This window comes from Gopherus evgoodei, chromosome 4 (assembly GCF_007399415.2).
Source record: "Gopherus evgoodei ecotype Sinaloan lineage chromosome 4, rGopEvg1_v1.p, whole genome shotgun sequence".
Classification (NCBI taxonomy): Eukaryota; Metazoa; Chordata; order Testudines; family Testudinidae; genus Gopherus; species Gopherus evgoodei.
The window spans coordinates 16,511,164-16,532,055 of record NC_044325.1 but is presented as its reverse complement, the minus strand read 5'-3'; the positions used below and the strand labels follow the sequence as shown (position 1 = coordinate 16,532,055).

Below are 20,892 nucleotides of genomic sequence, written 5' to 3'. Positions count from 1 at the left end.
TTTTGAAAATGTGTTTTGTTACCCTACTTTTCAATATGGTCTGACTTTCCATTTTCCAGATTTTCCTTGGAATTATTTTTACTTTTTCTGTGTTTTGGGATTTTAAATTAACAAAAACAGTTTTTGAAAAAATTGAGAGGGTGGGGAGGAAGAGAGAAAATCTCAAAAATGATACCCTTCATTTTTGGGGAAAAACACCACATTTGATGGGGCTGAGTAATCCAAATTGGCAAGAGAAATAACTAATAAAAACACTGAAACCCAACAAAACATTTCGCAGAGCAACTAGCAGGCTAAATATTTTAGTTCCCAATTTTTTTTGTAAAAGGGAAAATGTACATTTCATTAAGCATTCCACTGTTAAAAAGGCCACATGTCAGCAATTTTATTCTGTTAAAAATATATCCAACAGCACTTTCCATACATATTACACATACTAGCAGAAAACTATCCTTTACTCACTTTGGTAGTTCTAGTGCTTGCTGATATCATAAAATATAATAATAATAATATAGTAGCGGTAATGGTAAGAGAATAAAAATCAGTGTATCATTGTGGTCTGGTTAAAAGGTGAGTAGCAGAGCACTGATTGGCTCAGGAGATTGATAACTGGATATAGATCTTTTCTGCTCTAGTTCCTGATCCAAAGCCCACTGAAATCATTGGGTGTTTGGACTTTGAATCAGGTCTTAGGTCGCCATTTGGAATCTGGCACAGGTCAGTAGTGACTGAAAGTTGTTACCATCTGAGGATTTGTTAGCATTTATAAAATAAGTGCAGTTGCCTTGGACCAGTTCCCAGTGGACAGAACCATAATTGCTACCATCACAGTTAGCACAAGATTTAATAGACGCGGAGACTGACCTCTTTGAGGTGTCCTCTCCAGGCCTGGGCTGAAGGCCCTTTGGCAGGGAAGTTTGAGAAAGCTTGTGTTCCTGCTAGTCATTTTATACCGGCTCTATAGATTAAGAAAGGAGACTAGGGGTGAGATCTTCAGTTGGTGTGAGTTGGCCGAGCTCCACTGACTTCAGTGGATTTATGCTGATTTACCCCATCGGGGAACTGGACATTAAGTGTCTAGTACTGAGAACCCTAAAGCCCCCTTGAGAGAGGAAAAGTTGTGATAGAATATTGCTCTGCTCTGCTACAGTTCTTGTTTCGGTTGTATTGCACTGTATGGTAGATAGGTTCTGGTGGAACTCAGATTACATCTCACTATAACATGACATAATAGAATTATTGTGAGAACAAGGACAGCTTTATGTCTTCTTATAAACCCATACAATGATAGTTATCGAACTAATTAACCGGAATTAGCAATTAACTTCCAAAACTGTGCAACTTTTGTGTATTATTATTGTTATGTTAACTGATAAGGCTTTCGGTTTCTTGGATTCTTGTAGTTCAGTATGCCTGATTCTTTAATATGTTAATTTCAGCTCCATTTATACAGTGATATTCCAACTTCCAAATGTGTTCATACAGTTTGTTAATAACAAATTTGTTGTAATTGCTGTAAATACTCAGTTCTGCTGTGAAAAGCCAAATATGTGTAAAAATTCAATTTTCATTCTCATTGATCTCCTTTCAATTATTTCTGCTGCACTTCCATTAGACTTGGATTGTGTTTTGCAGTTAATTAGAAGAACCTTTGCTTTGATTACTGAGATTTCCTTCCATTATTTCCACATATCCAGTTTAATAGATTATAAAAATGCAGTTGTAGCCCATAAACATACTGATCATTGGCTTTTAGGAAGCAGCGTTCACTTGTCTGCATAGTAGTAGTGGTTGCTTAGCTAGATAATTAATAATGCCATAAAATCTGTGATTTAGATTTTTAACAGTACTCCCACACTGGAGGGCTGCCTAATGTAGCTCCTGAGCTAAACACCATTTAAGTCAATGGAAAGACTCCTGTTGACTTCAGTGGCTTTTGGATCAGGCCATTAATGCTTTTATGTAGTACAGTTTTTCAGTTAAAATATTTTATTGACAGTCAGTGAGAGAGTAGCTATACAATGGTTACAACTTTTAAAATATTCCGTTACACAGCGTCCAGCAAAGGCTATAAACCTTCAATGGCTACTTCACAAGTACCTTGCTGCGACTGCTGTGAGCTGCATTGAAGCAAATGGGGATCTTCATGAGTGCAGCACCTTGCATGCTGTCAGCTACACAATCAGAGCCAAAATTGAGATTTCTTAGGGGAAAGATGGAAAGCTGTGTGTAGGTCGCTGGCAGTCACATGCGCCATCCGAACTTTGAATTCTGAAATGAATTATGAAATTTCTCAGTTATAGCAAATGAGAAAATGTTGTATTTCCTAGTTGGCAAACCTGAAAACTATAGCAGTTGCATACACTAGATCCTTTCCTTCATGTTCGGGGTCTATTTAGCACTTTACAAACCACTTAAGGCCTCTGTATTAAAATTTGTGGGGGGGGGGGAAACAGGTCACACTGCACCACGTCATAGAATTTTTATTTACTGTGTGTGCAGTACAACAGTCACAATGAAGATAGGAAAATATCGCACCAAGTGATTCAGGAGCTGACATCCTCTTAAATAATGTGTCTCCAATTCTGGTAACTTTTCTATGCTGAAAACTTTTCCATCTTTTGATCATAAGCTTGATTTAATCCTGCAGTAGAAATATAGACGAGAAAGAAAAGAACTGTTATATTTGTTGGTCCACCTCTGTGCCACAGTAGAATTGTTCCCAATGGTACATTTCCTAGTTTTTATATCCAGTCTGGTTTTAAAAATCCCTGGTGATGGGCTTCAACCAACCCCAGGAGACTGGCACAGCCTAACGTATCTCACCGTAGGAGAGTTTTTTAATGAAATTCAACATATAGTTTCCCTTTTTTAATTTCATCTAGTGCTCACTCTCCTGTCCAGGTGATCAGTAACCTATCCCTAGAGTCATTTCTCCTCTGTTTTTCATTCCTCACTTCCTTCAAAACCAAACGTATGTCTCCAGCACATACATCTAGACTATCATTATGCATAACATTATCTCTCCTACTCCTTACATTTGGGTAGACATTTTAGTATATTACTATATTTCTTATTCTTCAGCAAAGATTTCTTTTAACTGTGCAAATAATTAGCAAAAAAACTCTAAACTTTGGCACTTCGTTAATATTTATGAATGGTTTTCTTCCATACAGGTATCATTACTAGAGCTGAGTGAATAACAGATTTTTCTGGTTTTCTGGTTGGAAATTCCAAAAAATAATTTAAAAAAAAGGCATTTCAGCTTGACCACAATTTTCTTTACATTTTTGGCCAATCGAAACATTAAAAAAATTGATTTTGGTCAAACTGTATGTTTCATTCTCACCAAGATAAAATGTTTCATTTAGATTTCAAGCATTTTTAATATGTTTAATTTTTAAAACAAAATGTAAATTAATATTGACTGGAAAAGTCACTTTGAATTGAAAAATTGAAACATTTCATTCAAATAATGTCAAAATGAAGATTTTTTCATATTGTTTGTTTTTATTTTCAACTAAAACAATTTGACATGTTTGAGATGAACTCATGAAACATTTCAGTGTTGCCAAATCTGCATTCTTCTCCTCCTAAAAAAGTTTCAGTCAAACAATTTCATCCAGCTTTACTGATTACATCTTCATTGGTTCCAAATAAATATACTTATTGCTCACTTTGCATTCACGTGTGCATTATGATGTCATTTTCCCCCATTATTAGAATACATTTCAGTCAGTCAAGCATGCAGCACAACTCAGCACATTGAAATGATTTTTTTCTTTAAATCAAATACAGTGGATAGAACAGCTCACGTGTTGACACAAAATTATGCAGTTTTTTCTGGTGATGAACAACTGTATCGTATGTAACTACAGAGCAATATATCATGATAAAGTCTAGTAGTATTTGTGACAGCTAAGGTTGAGCTTGAGACCAAAATGTAAGTAAATGCCTTTGCTGGGAATACTATACCTTTAACAAATGTGCTTTAATTAGTTGTTACAAATATCATTCAAATAGTGCAGTTAAATATCTATTCTTAGTCATATATGAGATACTACCATTTAATGCCATTGAAGATCTCGCTCAGACCAATAACAAAGAAGAAATTCAGAGAGCTTAGTGTTTGGTTCTTGTGCAGATACACAGTGCAGGCAAAGAGAAGGTTGACTAGATGTTACTCATTCCCCAAAGGGGGCAATGAAGAAAAGGGCCCTAGATCCAGACCTGGCTGCCTGAAGTAAAACCCCTCTCAGATGGCCCAATCTAATGCCCATTGACTTTGGTGTGTGCTGGATCAGACCCTGAACTTCCACACTGCAGGGCTGTGCCTTAAAGCAGTGGTTCTCAACCAGGGGTCTGGAACTCACTGGGGGGTCGCGAGCAGGTTTCAGGGGGTCTGCAAAGCAGGGCTGGCATTAGATCTGTTGGGGCCAGGGGCAGAAAGCTGAAACCCTACCACCCGGGGCTGAAGCCTGGGGCTCCAAGTACCACCAACTGGGGCTGAAGCTGAAGCCTGAAGAACTTAGCTTTGCAGGGCTGCCTGTGGCATGGGGCGCCGAGCAATTGCCCTGCTTGCTATCTCCTAATGGTGGCCCTGGCTTTTATATGTAGAAAAACAGTTGTTGTGGCACAGGTGGGCCATGGAGTTTTTAGAGCATCTTGGGGGGGCCTCAGAAATAAAAGGTTGAGAACCCCTGCCTTAAAGGACCAATCTAGGCTGGGTCTTTGGTGATAATTAGTCCTCAAATTTAATCTTCAACCCACAGTGCTCATTGTTCTTTCTCACTCCTCCTTCCTGCATACCTATGAATAGAGAATCGATGAAACTAAGAGTGTCCCTTTATTTGTATTATTTAAACTGAAGCAAGTGGCCTGTGATCAATCATCTTAAAATATTTAGAAGTCAAAGCTCTAACATTGACAGCTAGGACAATATACACAATACATTGCATATGCACTGTACATACCATAATATGATAATACATAGCTCATATGTAGGAGGGAATTTGCTTTTATACAGCTCCTTTCATGCTCAAGGTACCTTGGTTATTTACCCAGTAATGAATTAAATTTAGATTGTGAGTAAATTCATGGGAAAATGCAATAGCCATTATATATTTAAAAGTCTCTCAAAGGCAACATTGCACATTAGAACCTGTTCTTCTGAGACAGATAAATGTGAGCCAGAACATTCTCTGAATATGATCTTTTAAGTAGTTGTAAAAATATTTATAGTAACAGCCTGAGATATTAAAATGTTCAAATTGAATTTGAGCTTTTTAGTTATAACCAAAATGTGCTTGACAGCAAATGAAATATTAATAGGTTGCAGTTTTCCTCTAAAAATAGGTCATTACACGTGAACCTGCACAACTGTTCATTTACATCCAGCTGTTTCTATGAAGGTCCCACTCTCCTAATGGCAAAATTGTGAAATGTCAATAAAGCTGAAAGATTTTCCTTCCTTTGACTCTTAGTTAAAGTTTGGCCTGAGATTCTCTTAAAAAGTAATAAAATCAATGGTCAGATAATTTCTAACATGATTTAATGGTCCACTTCTCAATAAAAGACACAGGTTGAAAGGAAACAATTTATTCTTCAGTTTTTACGTAGGAATCTATCTGAGCCAGTTTCACATTGTAACTCCTGAAGTGGAAACAACAGGAAAAAAATACAGCATTAAAAATATTCATTACTAATGGCATGACCCAATATGCAATAATGCAGAAGAGACAGGACTATGGTAAATATTTTCAGGCTGCAATTTTATGAATCATAAATCTCAGAAAATGCAAGGGAATTCAGTCCCCTCCGCTGCTAGTGAGATCTTCAATGGCCCTATGAAATATTGTTGACACCTCAGTACTGAAACCTGAGATTCATGACCTCACGACATCTCTCCCAGTGTCCTGATGCCCTGTAAAATCAGGCTGCTATTTCTACATGGTCTCATCCTGGAAACTTGTCTGTATGGCCTCTACTGCCATCTATCCCTACCACCAGCACGGTCCTCATACTGTAAGCAGGGCCGGCTCTAGGTTTTTTGCTGTCCCAGGCAAAAGAATTTTTGGCTCCCCCCCGCACCCCGCTGCTACCCCAGCCCTGGGCTCTCCCCTCCCCCACATCCCCTGCCGCCCCAGCTTTGGCTTCTCCCTTTCCTCCCCACCAGGGCCCTCCCTACTTCCCCCCCACCAGTGCCCCCCCCCCACACCTCCTGCCGCCCCAGCCCTGTGCTCTCCCCCCACCCCTGCACCCTCCTTCCGCCACAGCCCTGGGTCACTGGTAACTCGCTCCCAGGGTGGGTCATTCAGCAGGAATTTTAGATGTGCACAGAACACAGACAGGATTGGTTCCCATATGGTTAAAGAGCTGCAGCAAAGTGGATATCTGGACCCATATTATAAGACCGTCCTACATAAATGAGGAAAAGTTGAGGTGCCTTTATTATTCTTTTGTTCCACTCTTTCGTTCTATGGGGAATTTGCCGATGCAATATCACTGTCTTCCTTTTAAACAAACAAACAAAAGGCAATGACTGTTGAAAATAGCAATTCCATCCTAATAACCACTGAGAAGCATTTCTTGCTCAATTTTATCCGACTTTTTCTACAGCAAGTTACAGTGGATCAGTATATTTGACTTGGGAGAAATGAAGTAACAGCTGCCCAAACTGAGCTTGAGCACTCCTGAATTTTGAGGTGTTCAAATCTGGAAGGCAGGTGCTGGGTGTGTGTGGGGGAGGGGTGTGGGCTCCGCGGGAGAGCACGGCAGCATGTATGCAGCAGCATGTCTGGCGCTGCGTGGAGCCAGATATGCTGGTCTGAGTGGTACGGTAAGGGGGTGGGGGGCTGGAGAAGGGTCGGGGGTTCTGGGGGGGGCAGTCAAAGGACAGGGAGCGGGGGGGTTAGATGGGTCAAGGGTTCGGGGGGGCAGTCAGGGGACAGGCAGCAGTTGGATAGGCATGGGAGTCCCAGGGGTTTGTCAGGGGACAGGTAGGGGGGAAGTTTGGGGAGGGTCTCAGGAGGGGGCAGTTGGGGACAAGGAGAAGGGAGGCTTAGTTAGGGGCAGGGGTCCCGAGAGGGGGCAATCAGGGGACAGGGACCAGCAGTGCTTAGATAAGCGGTGGGGTCCTGGGGGGAAGTTAGGGGCAGGGGTCCCGGGAGGGGGCAATCAGGGGACAAGGACCAGCGGCGCTTAGATACGGGGTGGGGTCCTGGGGGGAAGTTAGGGGCAGGGGTCCCGGGAGGGGGCAATCAGAGGACAAGGAACAGCGGTGCTTAGATAGGGGCAGGGGTCCCTGGAGGGGGTGATCAGGGGACAGGGAGCAGGGGGGTTGGATGGGTTGGGGTTTCTGTGAGGGGCAGTCAGAGGGAGTGGATGGTGGCAGGGTGGGGCTTCCCTCCCCATGGACTGTCCTGTGTTGTGAATGTTAAAATATGGTATCCCTACCACTCCCCACTCACAGCACGCTGCCGCATGAGGTCCCCTCCTTCCTTTCCAGTTAGTAGTGGCCAAGGGAATGCTGGGAAATGTAGTTCTTTCCCTGCTCCAGGGCTGGCTCTATAGGCAGGGAGCTAACCAAGGAACTGCAGCTCCCAGAGCCCCCTGTTGGTTATGCCGCCCCTGCAAATGGGCTGCCCCAAGCAGGTGCTTGCTTGCTGGTGCCAAGAGCCGCCCCTAACTGTAAGATAAGGAGCACAGGTTCTCTGTTTTCTTGCCGTGCAGAACTTGCACCATATAAAGGTACAACAACCATGAAATGTACATATGATTCCAGACTCAACAAGAAAAATAAAATAATCTGGACCAATATAATTCAACATTGTAAGGGCTGGCTTGTCGGCAGCGGGTGAACAAGAAGCCTCCCTCACCTCGCAGAACTGTTCAAGAGCCACTCACCATTGCAGTCCACTCCCTCTTGGAGAGCAGGATGCAGAAAAGAGAAGAAACAGAACCATGGGCCACCTGCCTTCCACACAGGCCTACAGAACAGGGTCTGTGAACTGGTGGGAGCACTCTGCTCCCTCCTAATGAATGGTGCTGATTACTTGCCTCCTGTGCACAACCAGCAGCACCAAGATGGTGTCTATGTAATCCATACCCACTCAGGGTTTGTCTACACAGCAGCTGGGAGGCACAAGTCCCAGCTTGGGTAGATGCACCGTGCTAGCTGTCCTTGGGCTAGTGCCCCAAAATAGCAGCGTGGCCATGTGGCACAGGCGGTGGCTCAGGCTAGCCACTCAAATACGTACCCAGGTGGATGGGTGGGTCTGTACTTAGGTGGCTAGTGTGAGCAGCCAAATGTCCTGCTACTGATATACTGCTATTTTTAGCATTCCAGCTCAAAGAGCTAGCATGGGTATGTCCACCCAAGGTGGGAACATACCCTCAGTAATGCTGTGCACCTGGTTTGTCAAGAGAGGGAGAACTGAACCTGGGACATCTAGATCTTAAAACTTGAGCCTTTACTGCTTGAGCTAAAAAGATATGTCTGCTAGCTAAGGCAGTGGCAGCCCCATCAACCAGTTTGTGTGACCCATCCACCACTTGAGGGCGACAGAGTGCCACAGTGAGTGGTTATGTTTGCTCCTCCTGGAGCAATGTAGCTTTGTACTGCTCCCTGTGCAGGGCTGAGATGCAAAGTCTAGCCTCAGGGAGAATCTTTTCTTTTTATCATTTGCATCTTTTGACATCTGAATGATCCCCTTATTTAATGACACTATGGCCCAGATTAAACCAAAAAGTTCCCCATGTCAGTGGTAGGACTGGACCCTGGAATTTTTTGTCAGTCCCAAAACTGTGGGTGCATTTTATTTTATTTTATTTTATTGCTGGAGATGGTGAGATTCTGCAGTGTGAATCTCAAGATTTTTTTTCTTATTGCAAAAACTGGTGTTACCATGAGTTTCTTAATGATATTGGCTAACTTCTAATGTACTTTGTCACCTCAATGAGTTGTGTAATGTCTATATTTTTGATATGTGTATAGTAGGACTTAAAGGGATGAAAACTCCCTCTGTAGTGTTCCTACATAGCACAGTGTGGGATCTTACACCTTGTATCATCTGTACATTTCATTAATGTGCTCATTACTACATTTTCCAGAGCATTTATTAATGTATTAAAAAATCAAACCAAACCTTCCAGCAGTTACGTCCCCACCAGGAGTGGCGCCAGGGTTTTTGGCGCCCTAGGCGGAGGGCCGGCTGGCCGGTCTCGCGGTTCCGGTGAGTCTCCCACAGGAGTGCCTGCGGACGGTCCGCTGGTCCCGCGGCTCCGGTGGACCTGCCGCAGGCGTGCCTGCGGATGATCCAGCGGAGCCGCAGGACCAGCGGACCATCTGCAGGCATGCCTGCGGGAGGTCCACCGGAGCAGGCTGCCGCCCTCTCAAATCCTGGTGCCCTAGGCGACTGCCTAGGTCGCCTAAATGGAAGTGCTGTCCCTGGTCCCCACAGCATAATATAGTGTAATTTATCATTACCAGTTGTTTCAAGACCAACAGCCAGTTTTTATCTGTGTTGAGAAGATTGAATTTAATTTAATCCAAACTAATTTGTAGCCATTTCTGTATATTTCCAACACTTGTTAGTGTTATTCAATTAAGAAATGTTCCTTGTTGTTACTGTACTGCCAATTCTGTCTCAATGCTCTGGTCACCAGTGTAATTCATATTCTTTATTGCTTAAAAAATATAATTAAGCTCACTTTGCAGATCTGGTGCTTTCAGCATTTAAAGCAAACTACATAAGAGACCTGAAGAAGATCTCTGTAGAGCTTGAGAGCTTGTCCTTTTCACCAACAGAAGGTGGTTCAATAAAAGATATAACCTCACCGACCTTATCTCTCTCTTGGAATTTTAGACAGTTCAACTCAATAGTAACAAACCTTCCTTGTTTACATTAAATACTCAATGCTAGGATGTTTGAGCCAATCTATTAAAAACAATCTTAATCCATGCAGGTTTAATAACGCTGATCAATCTGCCTAACTATTTGTAAAAAAATCCAATTTACAGTATGAAAGTGCTCGGTGATTGCATATCAGCTGTTTCTTAACTTTGCCTCCTAAGCAGCTAATCCAATGCCCATTGTAAAATTTATGACCAGATTTTCAAAAGAGCTCAGCACCTGACTTAATGAGTTTTTATGCAAATACAGTCAGTTTCTTTGGGTGCCTAATGGGAACTGAGCTCTTTTGAAAGTCTGACCTTGATTGTGGCTGCTGAGCACTTCTGAAAATCTAGCTCTTAATGGCCTCTTCCCAGCAAGGAATTGATCTGGGGGCTCCCAGACAAAAGTAGGCTTACTCTTTCCTCCCCCCCCCCCAGTCAAAGTTCATTTTGTGTAAAAGTTATTCTGCCACCGCTGAATAAATCTCATGGCTGGTGCAGTGAGAGAATGAGAATTTAGATCATTATAAGTCCACTTCAGTATGTGATTTGTCAACTTGGTATTTCCTGACATGACTTCAGAGATATTGTCATGTCCATGAAGCCATTCAGCAGCCTTCTCAAACTGGAGAAGATTTCAGAAATATATAAAATGGTTCCAGCAGACATTATTTATACTGTCTTAATCCATGTCTTTATTTTAATTCATTTGCCAGTCTTGCAGCTCTTTTATAATCTCTGCTGCGTGTAGAATTCTGTGAACTATTCTGAAGGCTTATTTTAAACTGCCTGAGTACACTTAGAAAATGCTAGGAAGAAAAAAAAATCAGATGAGCCTCCTTGGGAATTTTACTGTTCCCTTCCAGGTCTCAAGTTTAGCACAGAGACATAGATGTACTGTACCATTTATTTCTGAGTATTCCAGAGCTTTTAATACCATTGTCACAAGTCTCTGGCTACATACATAAACATCTCATTCACCGTCTAAACTGCACATATTCAGAGATAGAACCTAGCATCTTCGTTCTAGAAATATAAATGACTACCACATGTGCTGAAGGAAACTGCCTATCTGCTGTGATTGTATTAGGGCTTATATCCTGTGTGGGCTGGCTTGAAGATGATGATAAAATCAAATCTGAACATTCTTTTTGTAAGCAACTAAGCAGGTTTGATTTTCCACTCGGAAGAGGGCACCTCTTGGGTGCATTGATTGATCTCAGCAGTTAAGCAAAGCTGTCCCTCAGGTATTAGGGGTCCACTGTGGTTCAATCCAATAGATACCAGTCTGTGGCTTCACAGATGCAAGTGTCACCATGAACATGTGACACAGAACTCAGAACCTTCTCCGTTAAAAATCAGAGGATTCTATCAACTAAGCTAAAACAGGTTTTTCTGCATAGGGGGATTCTACATTGCCTTTCATTTTTGCAGCAGATGGTAGTGGGTTCTGTGTTTATGATGTTTGGATGATGAGCAATAGTTACTGACTATGAAGTCTGTGGCCACAGATTTATTACATAGAACCCTGCAGACTGCATTCTCCCAAGCTTATGCTCTGAAGCTATCAAATAGTAAAGCATTGTAGTCAGCAACCTTCATATTGATTTGTTCATAAAACAAGGATTCCACGCACACGCAAAAAAAATAAAATAAAATAAAAATGAAGACTCCTCAGGAGAAATCTTACCTCTTTGGAAACTGGAAATTGGTTTTTGATACATTGCTTAAAATATACAAAAATCAAACAAACAAACAAAAACAATAGCTAACAGGTATTTTGTATCCTCTTTGGATACATGCCATTTTAAAAATGTGACATTTGAGGAGACAATTTAGATTCTTTGTTTTTAACCATGTAATCAGAATGTCTAGTTCTTACTCTGCTGACTAATGGCCATTCTCAGCACGACTTGTATATAAAAGAGAAACACCTGGTCTGTTACTGTGTTCTCTTAGTAACTTCAGAAGGTTTCTAGTAATTTCAGAAGGTTCCACCTTGTTTCTGCAGAAAATAGAATCATGTTTCCACACCAGAATCTTCTTTACATCAGCAGGAAAACTACCAAGCAGAATCTGATCTGTGCCATCAAATCCCCTTCTTACAGTGCTGCCCCGAGTCATGTTAGTGGAGTTGATGGTCTCCATTAAACACCTTCTGAACTCTTGATGCTTGCATTTGTACAGTCAGAAAGGAGCTATAATAAAGGCTAGTCAGAGACTGTAGAATCCGGTTCTGGGAGCATACAGTATATGGATTAATAATTGAGATTACCCATTTTCTCTCTATTTTCTCTTGATATTTCCACATTTACTTTTTATTTTCTTCTATTGCCAAGATCCTTTGTAAAATCTTTTAACACAAAATACTTCCTATTTAGTTGTCTTCAACTTCATTCTCTGTTCTCAGTTCAAGGAGAATAACATATTGTAAAAATGAAATTGTTCAGCCTGTGGCTAGATCTTTGCTCCTTGCTCTTTTACTGTTGTGTTTGCCAAAGAGTGAAGTCTCGGTGTATATAAAGAAGGTGCTATCAGAATAGTCACTTTCTAAATGGAGTCTTTTGGATCATTATTTCAATTAAATTACTGAATTCTGTGTGATTTACTGAACTGGCATTTTCTGTGCAATGGAGTTCTTGCCACCCTTCTTGTTATGGTGTTTGATGATAGAAATACTACTGTACCTATAAAAAAGAGCACTACTTGGAATCACAGAATCAGAAAAATTGGGTTGAAAGGGATCTTGAGATGTCATCAAATCCAGCCCCTTTCGCTGAGCAGGACTAAGTAAACTTAGACCATCCTTGACAGGTGTTTGGCCAACCTGTTCGTAAAAACTTTCAGTGCTGGAGATTCTACAACCTTTCTTAGAAGCCTATTCAAGAGTGTAATTACCTTTAGAGTTAGAAAGATTTTTTGAATAGCTAACCTAAATCTCCCTTGCTGCAGATTATGACCATTGCTGCTTGTCCTACCTTCAGTGGACGTGGAGAACAATTGATCACAGACCTCTTTATATCAGCCCTTAAAGTGTTTGAAGACTGCTATCAAGTCACCCTTTGGTCTTGTTTTCTCAGGACTAAACATGCCCAGTTTTTTTAACGTTTTGTGATATTTGTTGCTCTTCTCTGAACTCTCTCTAATTTAACCACATTTTTCTTGAAATGTTGAACCCTGAACTGGACACAGTATTCCTGCTGAAGTTTCACTAGTATAAAGTAAAGCAAGATAATTACCTCTCATGCCTTACATAGGACATTCCTGTTCATACATTCCAGAATGATTTTTGCCTTTTTCACAACTGCATCATATTGTTGATGCATATTCAATTTGTGATCCACTGTAACCCCAAGATCCTTTTCTGCAGTAGTACCATCTATCCAATCTATTCTAGTTATGCATTTGACTTTTTCCTTCCTAGGTGAAGTACTTTGCACTTACGTTTTTTTAAATTTCATCTTGTTGAATTCAGACCAATTCTTGAATTTGTCAAGGTCATTTTAAATTCTAATTCCGTCCTCCAAAGTGCTTGCAATCCTGTCCAGTCTTTTAAGATTTCTGAAAACATGCTTCACACCTTGTCCCTCTTAGATTTTGGAAGGCACTTCATATTCTTAAACCTTGGGTCAAGTGCTGTAGCTATCTTTAGAAATCTCACATCAGTACCTTCTTTGCATTTTGTCAAATCTGCTGTGAAAGTGTTCTTAAAACGAACACCAGAATGTGGATAAAACAGCGCAGGGGACATACAGTTCTCCCCCAAGGAGTTCAGTCACAAATTTAAGTAACAGGTTTTTTTTAACAGTCGTCATCAGCATGGAAGCATGGCCTTTGGAATGGTGGCTGAAGGGGCATATGAATGTTTAGCATCTCCGGCAAACGACAGCCAGTGGGAGCCGCGATCAGCCGAACTTGTGGACGTGGCAGGTAAACAAACCGGCTCAACCCACCAAGGTGCTTACGCTGGCGAGCCGTGTGTGAAAGGTTGCCAACCCCTGAACTGGATGTAAAAATTACTGTGCCAGGTTCTGTGACCTGTATTATGAGGGAGGTCAGATTAGATTATTAGAATAGTCCCTTTTGGTCTTAAACATTTGTAAATATATATGCTTAAAATTTACCTTAACTGTTTTCCAATCCATTATCTCAAAAATAACAATATGACTTAGAAAGCAGCAAAGAGTCCTGTGGCAGCTGCATCCGACCAACTGGGTATTCACCCACGAAAACTCATGCTCCAATACGTCTGTTAGTCTATAAGGTGCCACAGGACTCTTTGCTGCTTTTACAGATCCAGACTAACACAGCTAACCCTCTGAATATGACTTAGATCTATTAAAATAAGGAAGGGACACATATTAATGTAATGAATTAAGATCTGGATAGTTTATTGTCTCACCGTTCTAAGCTATGTACCTTTTAGCAATATCATACAATAATAATAATATCATTCTTTATAACAGATCTTGATTGAACAGAAATTAAAATTCCTACATTAACATGAGCATGGTTGCCACAAAGTTAGTTCAGTGTTGCCTGGATTTCTCTGATTAAGTGTTCCTTGACATTCTAAGGTCTGGCAAACTGTTCATGAACTGGAGATTGTCTCCCATTATTGCCTGGGGAGCAATCTTCAGTAAGGTGAGAACTTGTGCAATGTTATTTGTTGACCTGCAGTTTTCTCTAAATATGAGACTTTCACAGTGTAGTTAATTTGTGTCCATTGGGCTTAATTTACACCTTGTCATACATTTTTGTTAGCAGCCTTAAAAAGAGAATATTCCCAAGTAAATTTGCTACCATGTTCTTAAGGATTTACATCACTATTAGCAAGTTTGAGAAAATGTGCTCATGTTAAATGTGCATTTCACAAGCCTAGTTCTTTTAATTACTGGTATTTGCAGTCTGTCACTTTCTTTCTTTAACTGGTTAGTCTTTGCTAACTTTCCCTTTATTGTATCTATAGGAAAAGCCCCATACGTTAAGAATTTATCTCACAGGATGGCCAAGATCAAGTGATCTATCATTGGCTGTCGTCAGGTTCAGAGTGTGGCTTTTCACTCACTTGTGCTTTATATTTCTTATTGCGAGATTGCATAACATTTTTGTTCCCATTTGTTCTAATCTTGAAGTTCTTTTGGTGTCTTATTCAGAGTGTAAGCTCTTTGTGGAAGGGATTTCCCTTATTATGTTTTTATACAGCACCAGGCACAATGGGGATCTGATCTCAGTTGAGACTGTAGGTGCTTTCATAATGCACATAATAAATGATCATCTATTTCAAGGCTTTGGAGGCCAGGTTTTTAAAGGACATACATCAGTAGCACTTTCAGTAGCTTACATGTGCACATGCTGAACAGATAATGAGGTGGTTTGTGCATAGCTTCCCATCTTTACAAACTGGGTCTGAAGGTGCAAGTGCTGGGGTTTGCTTTCGTACACTTGCCCATTTAGAAGCATTAAAGCAGGGAGCAGCCCCACTTCCACCACTGCCTTATCAATGTGCCTCAATTCTCTGCTTTCACAGGGACCGTCTCTGTCAGTCAGTGGGTAATTCAGATGCCCAGGCTGCTGAGACGGCCAACACGGGTGCCAATTAGTGCCAACTGTAAATGACGTGTTTTGTAGAATTTATGTTTGTAGGAACCGATGTAATAATGCCTCACTCTTACATAGGACTTCTCATTAGTAGATCTCAAAGCACTTCACAAATGAGATCAGTATCATTATCCCCATGTCATGGACATAGGTGGAAAACTTGCTCTGAATACTGTCTGAAGGTGACTATGGTAAAAAAAAATTCCCCTGTAGGAATGTCTCTTTGTGAAGCAGTTTCTAAAAACACTTACTGATCTTGTATCATATTCCCAGCTGATTTTTTTTCCTTTCTTTATTCAGGTTCTTTCCATTTGTCCTAAGGACATGAGGGCAGATATCTGCGTGCATCTGAACCGGAAGGTTTTTAACGAGCATCCTGCCTTTCGACTGGCTAGTGATGGCTGCCTGAGGGCCCTGGCTGTGGAGTTTCAGACTATTCACTGTGCTCCAGGAGACCTCATCTACCATGCTGGAGAAAGCGTAGATGCGCTCTGCTTTGTGGTGTCGGGATCCCTAGAAGTCATACAGGATGATGAGGTGGTTGCTATTTTAGGTACTGTGATCTTTACTGAAATGGTCGTAACCTACATAAATAATGGGGAGCTGCTCCCCGAGTTTTATCTAATAAACTAGTTTGAAATGTAAGTTACTCAGTCATATCTCTCAGCCTGTCTAATCAGAGGTGCTTATTGACATTGTGTCTAACTGTTCCAGAGCATTGCCTAACTGGCAAAACCCCCACCGCTTGCCTTGTTCCCCGTGCGCATGATTTTATGAGTTTCGTTTTGTTTTTCCTTCCATCCTATCTCTACAATTGTGAGTTGATCCTGGGAATATGCTATTCCTGGAGGAAGGACTTAGCAGGAGATGGGTCTTCCATTGAGACCTGTATAAAGTCTGGCTTTGTCTGCTCTCATTAGGTTGTCCCACAGCTGGGGTGTTGCTGCTGAAAAGGCTCTGCCTCTGTGTCTTATCCTATCCCAGTACCTGTAGAACATTAGCTATCTTGGAGGATCATGATTCTTGGCAAATCTTCAAAGAGAGGATACAGGATGAAGAGTAGATGGATGTAAAGCAAATAATTAAGGGGGTGAGAGAGACGTTTGGAGAGGCAGATTGCTCAGGCAAAACTTGTGGACTTCATTTGCTATTCTTAGAAAGCCCTTGCCTTGCCAGAGATCATAAAATGATGCACAGTTTTAGCATCGTGAAGCAATTGTGTCAGGAAATGCAATTGCAGTGAATGACCTTCCTCAGGGAAACACATACTGAGTGGCTTGCAGCATTGTGTTCTGTTAATTACAGCTTCACCTTGTGGTAAATTCCCTCCTAGAATAGGAGTGAGGAAGCTAGAGGGGAGAGTGATATTTGGACATTCTGGATCAGGTGAGTTTTGTCTTAGCAGAAATGATTTGCGCAGTGAGTTGTGGATATGCTTTCCTTCTGCTTGGCTTCGAATAATAACTGGTCGTGCCCAGTAGCACTGTAGCAGTGCGTTGGGACCATGAAAGATGAGTGGTTGTCACAGCACTGAAACACTTTGTCTCCAGAGACACTCCTCTAGCAGTAATTCCTTCACATTTTATTCCTGTAGGAATGCTCTTTCTGCCTATTCTGGCTCACTGGTCAGAGGTAGGGTGTCCCTGAGCATAACAGAATGGCATCTGTGTACTTGAAATTCTTTAAATCTTCTACCAGAGGAAATATGTGCAGTTTTTTTGGGCTCTCATAGGAGTGTTTTCCATGTTAACCTTCACACAGGCCTGTTTCACTTGCCTGTATTCTAGTCTGTTTTGTTTTTTTCCACTGACACATCAGAGCTAAGTTTTCTCCTGAGTCAGAACAAAAGACACAGAAACTCTTTGCTGGGCAGTAAAATGACTTACTTACATCATTGTTGTGGATTGGCCAGGCCAATCCCAAAGAAGATAAATAGTGGTTTGAGCTGGATAGATATGCAAATTAGGGCTGACCCAAGCAAATCTAGGCCCCCTAGGAAGGCATTTGTGTAATCCCTCTTGGCTGGAAAGCCTGGGATTAACTCTGTGACTGTCTCCTCCCCCTGGACCATCCTCAAATTCCTACATAGGCCACCTGTTGATGAAGGAGGTGGTCAGTGGTGGTGGGAGGGTACAAACAGAATGTACGTTTGTTGCTCTCTCTTTGTGTTACAGCTCTTTAAAGAAGCAAGGCTTTAGTTGCGTGCTACCAAATAAAAGATTTGGAGGGTGTTACAATAAAGCAAAGCATAAATTACTAATTTGCTGCGCTGAAAAACACTTGTTAAGCGATTTTCATGCAGGCTTTGTTGTTCATTACTGAAGATCATTTGTCTGCAATAATGATGAGAGGTCTTTACTTCCACCTCCTACATTTTGTAAATCCAGTATCTATGTTACGTGCTGTCTTACCGGAGGGACCTTTAACCACATCAAGTTAAAGAGAATTGGCTTTAATTACTGGAAGTGCCTTCGATTCTGCCATCACTGCTGACAGCAAATTCAATGAAACAGAGTTACATTTATTGTGTGGCACAGGGATTGGTAGAAGGCATAAATCTAGTTTAAAGGATGATAAACTGTTACTCTGGTTGTAAGCAAAATAGGGGATTTCCTCATGCTCTGAACTGATTAGTTGCAAGACTTTCAAGGGTTCTGGAAGAGGATCCCTTTTAAAGGCTTTTGCAAAGGCATTTGTAGTGGCAATGAGATGGTGCAGTGCAGATCAAAGGGTGGAGAACATCATTTTTATCAGTTTGTCCTGTCTTGAGCAGTTCACGCAGAAGAGAAAAGGAACTGCACATCACCTAGCTCATGTGCCTTCCCTTCCACCTCTCCTTTGTTCACTGCCTTTGTAGGAGTCCATCTGAGTATCTCAAGGGGCTTTACATACATTCATTAAATTCTCACCATACCCCTCCCCACTATGCAGGGAAATATTAACTTCATTTTAGAAATGACAACATGAGAGGCAAGTGACTTGCTTGAGGTTGAACAGCAGGGCAATGGCAGAATCAGGATCTCCGGACTATCACTTCTGTGTGTCAGCCAGGATATCATGTGTTCCTCTTCCCTAAGGGGTGCTCTATCCATCTCTTGCATGACCTGGCTGGTGTGCCTTCTAGTCCACCTCTCCCTCTTTGCTCACTCTCTTTGTGTCTGACGATTTCACAGTGGTTTACACACATGAATTCATTCATCCTTGCCACGCCCATTTAGCCTCCAGTAGACATGTTGCTCAGTAGGTTTGGCGTCCCAGATAAGTATTTTCAGTGGAGTTACAGTAGGGATGCACTTGACCCTTTGTGTTTAGGGGCAGGGTTTTTGCAGATGAGGTCCTCATCTTTGGAATTTGCTCCCTTTAGACTCTCATGAGAGCCTGGATCCTAGTGAGCTTCAGGACAGGATGCAGGACCCAGTTATTGTGTTTAGCTCTGTTATGCTTTTGTTCTTCTTCTGTGTCTTAATTTTCTGTAATTAAGGTGCCCAGCTGCTGTAACAATAGGCATTATAGAAATGAGTAAACTATGTGAGTAATTCAAATTGAGCCCTGTGATCTGCAAAGTCTGGGATTCTTTAATGAAAATACCCTGGTGTGCCATTAAGTTCTCTCTGTTAGGATCTTAATTTTCCTCTACTGAGTGAAATAACTGCTTATCAAATAGCTAACAAACCAAATTCATCTCTGGTGTAAAATGAAGCTACTTCACTGGAGAAAATGGAGCAGAATACAGCCCAAAAATTTTACCATGATTCACAACTGCAAGAGTAACCTGCAAGGGCAAAAAATCTTGTCTAATTGTCATAAACTTTGCTAATAAGTCATGCCACATTGAGAAGTCTATTCTGTAATTTTCCACAGTCACAGGCAGAAGTTGATAGTGTAACTAGAATTGCTCTGTATGCACAAATGTACCACCAAATAGGTTTCAGTAAATGCAAGCTAATGAAATCAGGTGTCCACTCACATAGATAGGACAGATAGTAGTTCACCCTACTGCCGTTATCTAGAACTTGCATCTGGCAAAGAATCTCATATAAGTGATGTTATTAAATGCCGACCAAGTATTTCTAGGTGCTCCCTTTAATATTATGGTTAACTGTAGAACTCATAGCATCGCTTTAAACCTGAAGATTAAGTAACGTATTTTGAAGAAATTGTTATGCCAGCAGAAAAGTAACGACTTTAATGTTGATTCTGAGAACTGATCAAAAATATTTTGGTTCAACCCAATGGGCACAGTCAGGGCTGCTCTGGGTATTTTTGCTGCCCCAAGCGAAAAAAAAAAAAGGTGGCCAGAATGCTGCCCCTGAAATTGTGCCGCCCCAAGCACATGCTTGGTTTGCTGGTGCCTAGAGCCGGTACCTGGGCACAGTGATTAAAATATAATCAGGAGCCAAATTCCTAGGTGTGATCCCTGTTGAATAAAAGCAGTTTTGGTTGCCCAGGCAGTATGACTATATGATGGCTTGTACTTCATCTGCACTAATTTTCTTACCTCACATGTAATCAGATAAATTGTCTATTTTAATGTGATGTATGTCAGTTTTATGTGTGTTCTTCATGTAATGCCACTACAGCCATGTTGTTTATTGGATTTAGTCTTTTACCGGAAGCCCAGACCTTCAGTTCTTAAGCTTCCTTTAAACAGGGCCACATGTTGTCTTTTACGGCATTATTTCTTCTTAGTGGAATTAGAAACTGAATAGTACCAAATATCAGACATGAACATCAGGGAGAGCTCCCCATAGCAAGTGGCATATAATTCATTGGTTTTAGTAAAAGCAGCAAAGAATCCTGTGGCACCTTATAGACTAACAGACGTTTTGGAGCATGAGCTTTCGTGGGTGAATACCCACTTCCTCAGATGCATGTCAGCTCATGCTCCAAAACATCTGTTAGTCTATAAGGTGCCACAGGATTCTTTGCTGCTTTTACAGATCCAAACTAACACGGCTACCCTCTGATACTTGACACCATGCAATGGTTTTAGTAAGGTATTTGAAAATTGGGAATGATTTTTTTCATCCCAAACTGCAGCTGTATTCTGAGGTTTAAAGGGGTAAGAAATTGGCTCTTCTAGCAAATAGCATGGGGTGAATCCTAGAAGTGCTGAGCAATTACAACTCCCACTGAAGTCCGTGCTCAGCAGCTTTCAGATTTATACAAGCAGGCTTTAGAAATGCAGTATTAGGAATCCACCCATCAGCCCTGTTAACATTTTGAATTTACTTAATGTTATACTGTTGGGTTTATATTTTTTATGAGACGAGATTGCTGTATGTGTGATACACAATGTGATATAAAAAGCTGTCAGTTCCATTCCATTACCCTTATGCATATTAATAAAGCTAACTCTGTGACTTTGATGGATCTACTTGAAGAGGAGATTGCTA

The 20,892-nt window shown here is 41.3% G+C and overlaps 1 protein-coding gene across 2 annotated transcripts in view; it reads left to right on the top strand.

Moving 5' to 3' along the window:
- Window positions 1–20,892, top strand: part of KCNH5 (potassium voltage-gated channel subfamily H member 5) — a 248,629-nt gene that overhangs the window by 171,503 nt on the left and 56,234 nt on the right. For both annotated transcript variants that reach the window (XM_030558539.1, XM_030558540.1), the window contains exon 9: window positions 15,797–16,049. In XM_030558539.1, the coding sequence (XP_030414399.1) occupies window positions 15,797–16,049 (253 nt within the window). The remainder of the gene's footprint in view (window positions 1–15,796; window positions 16,050–20,892) is intronic.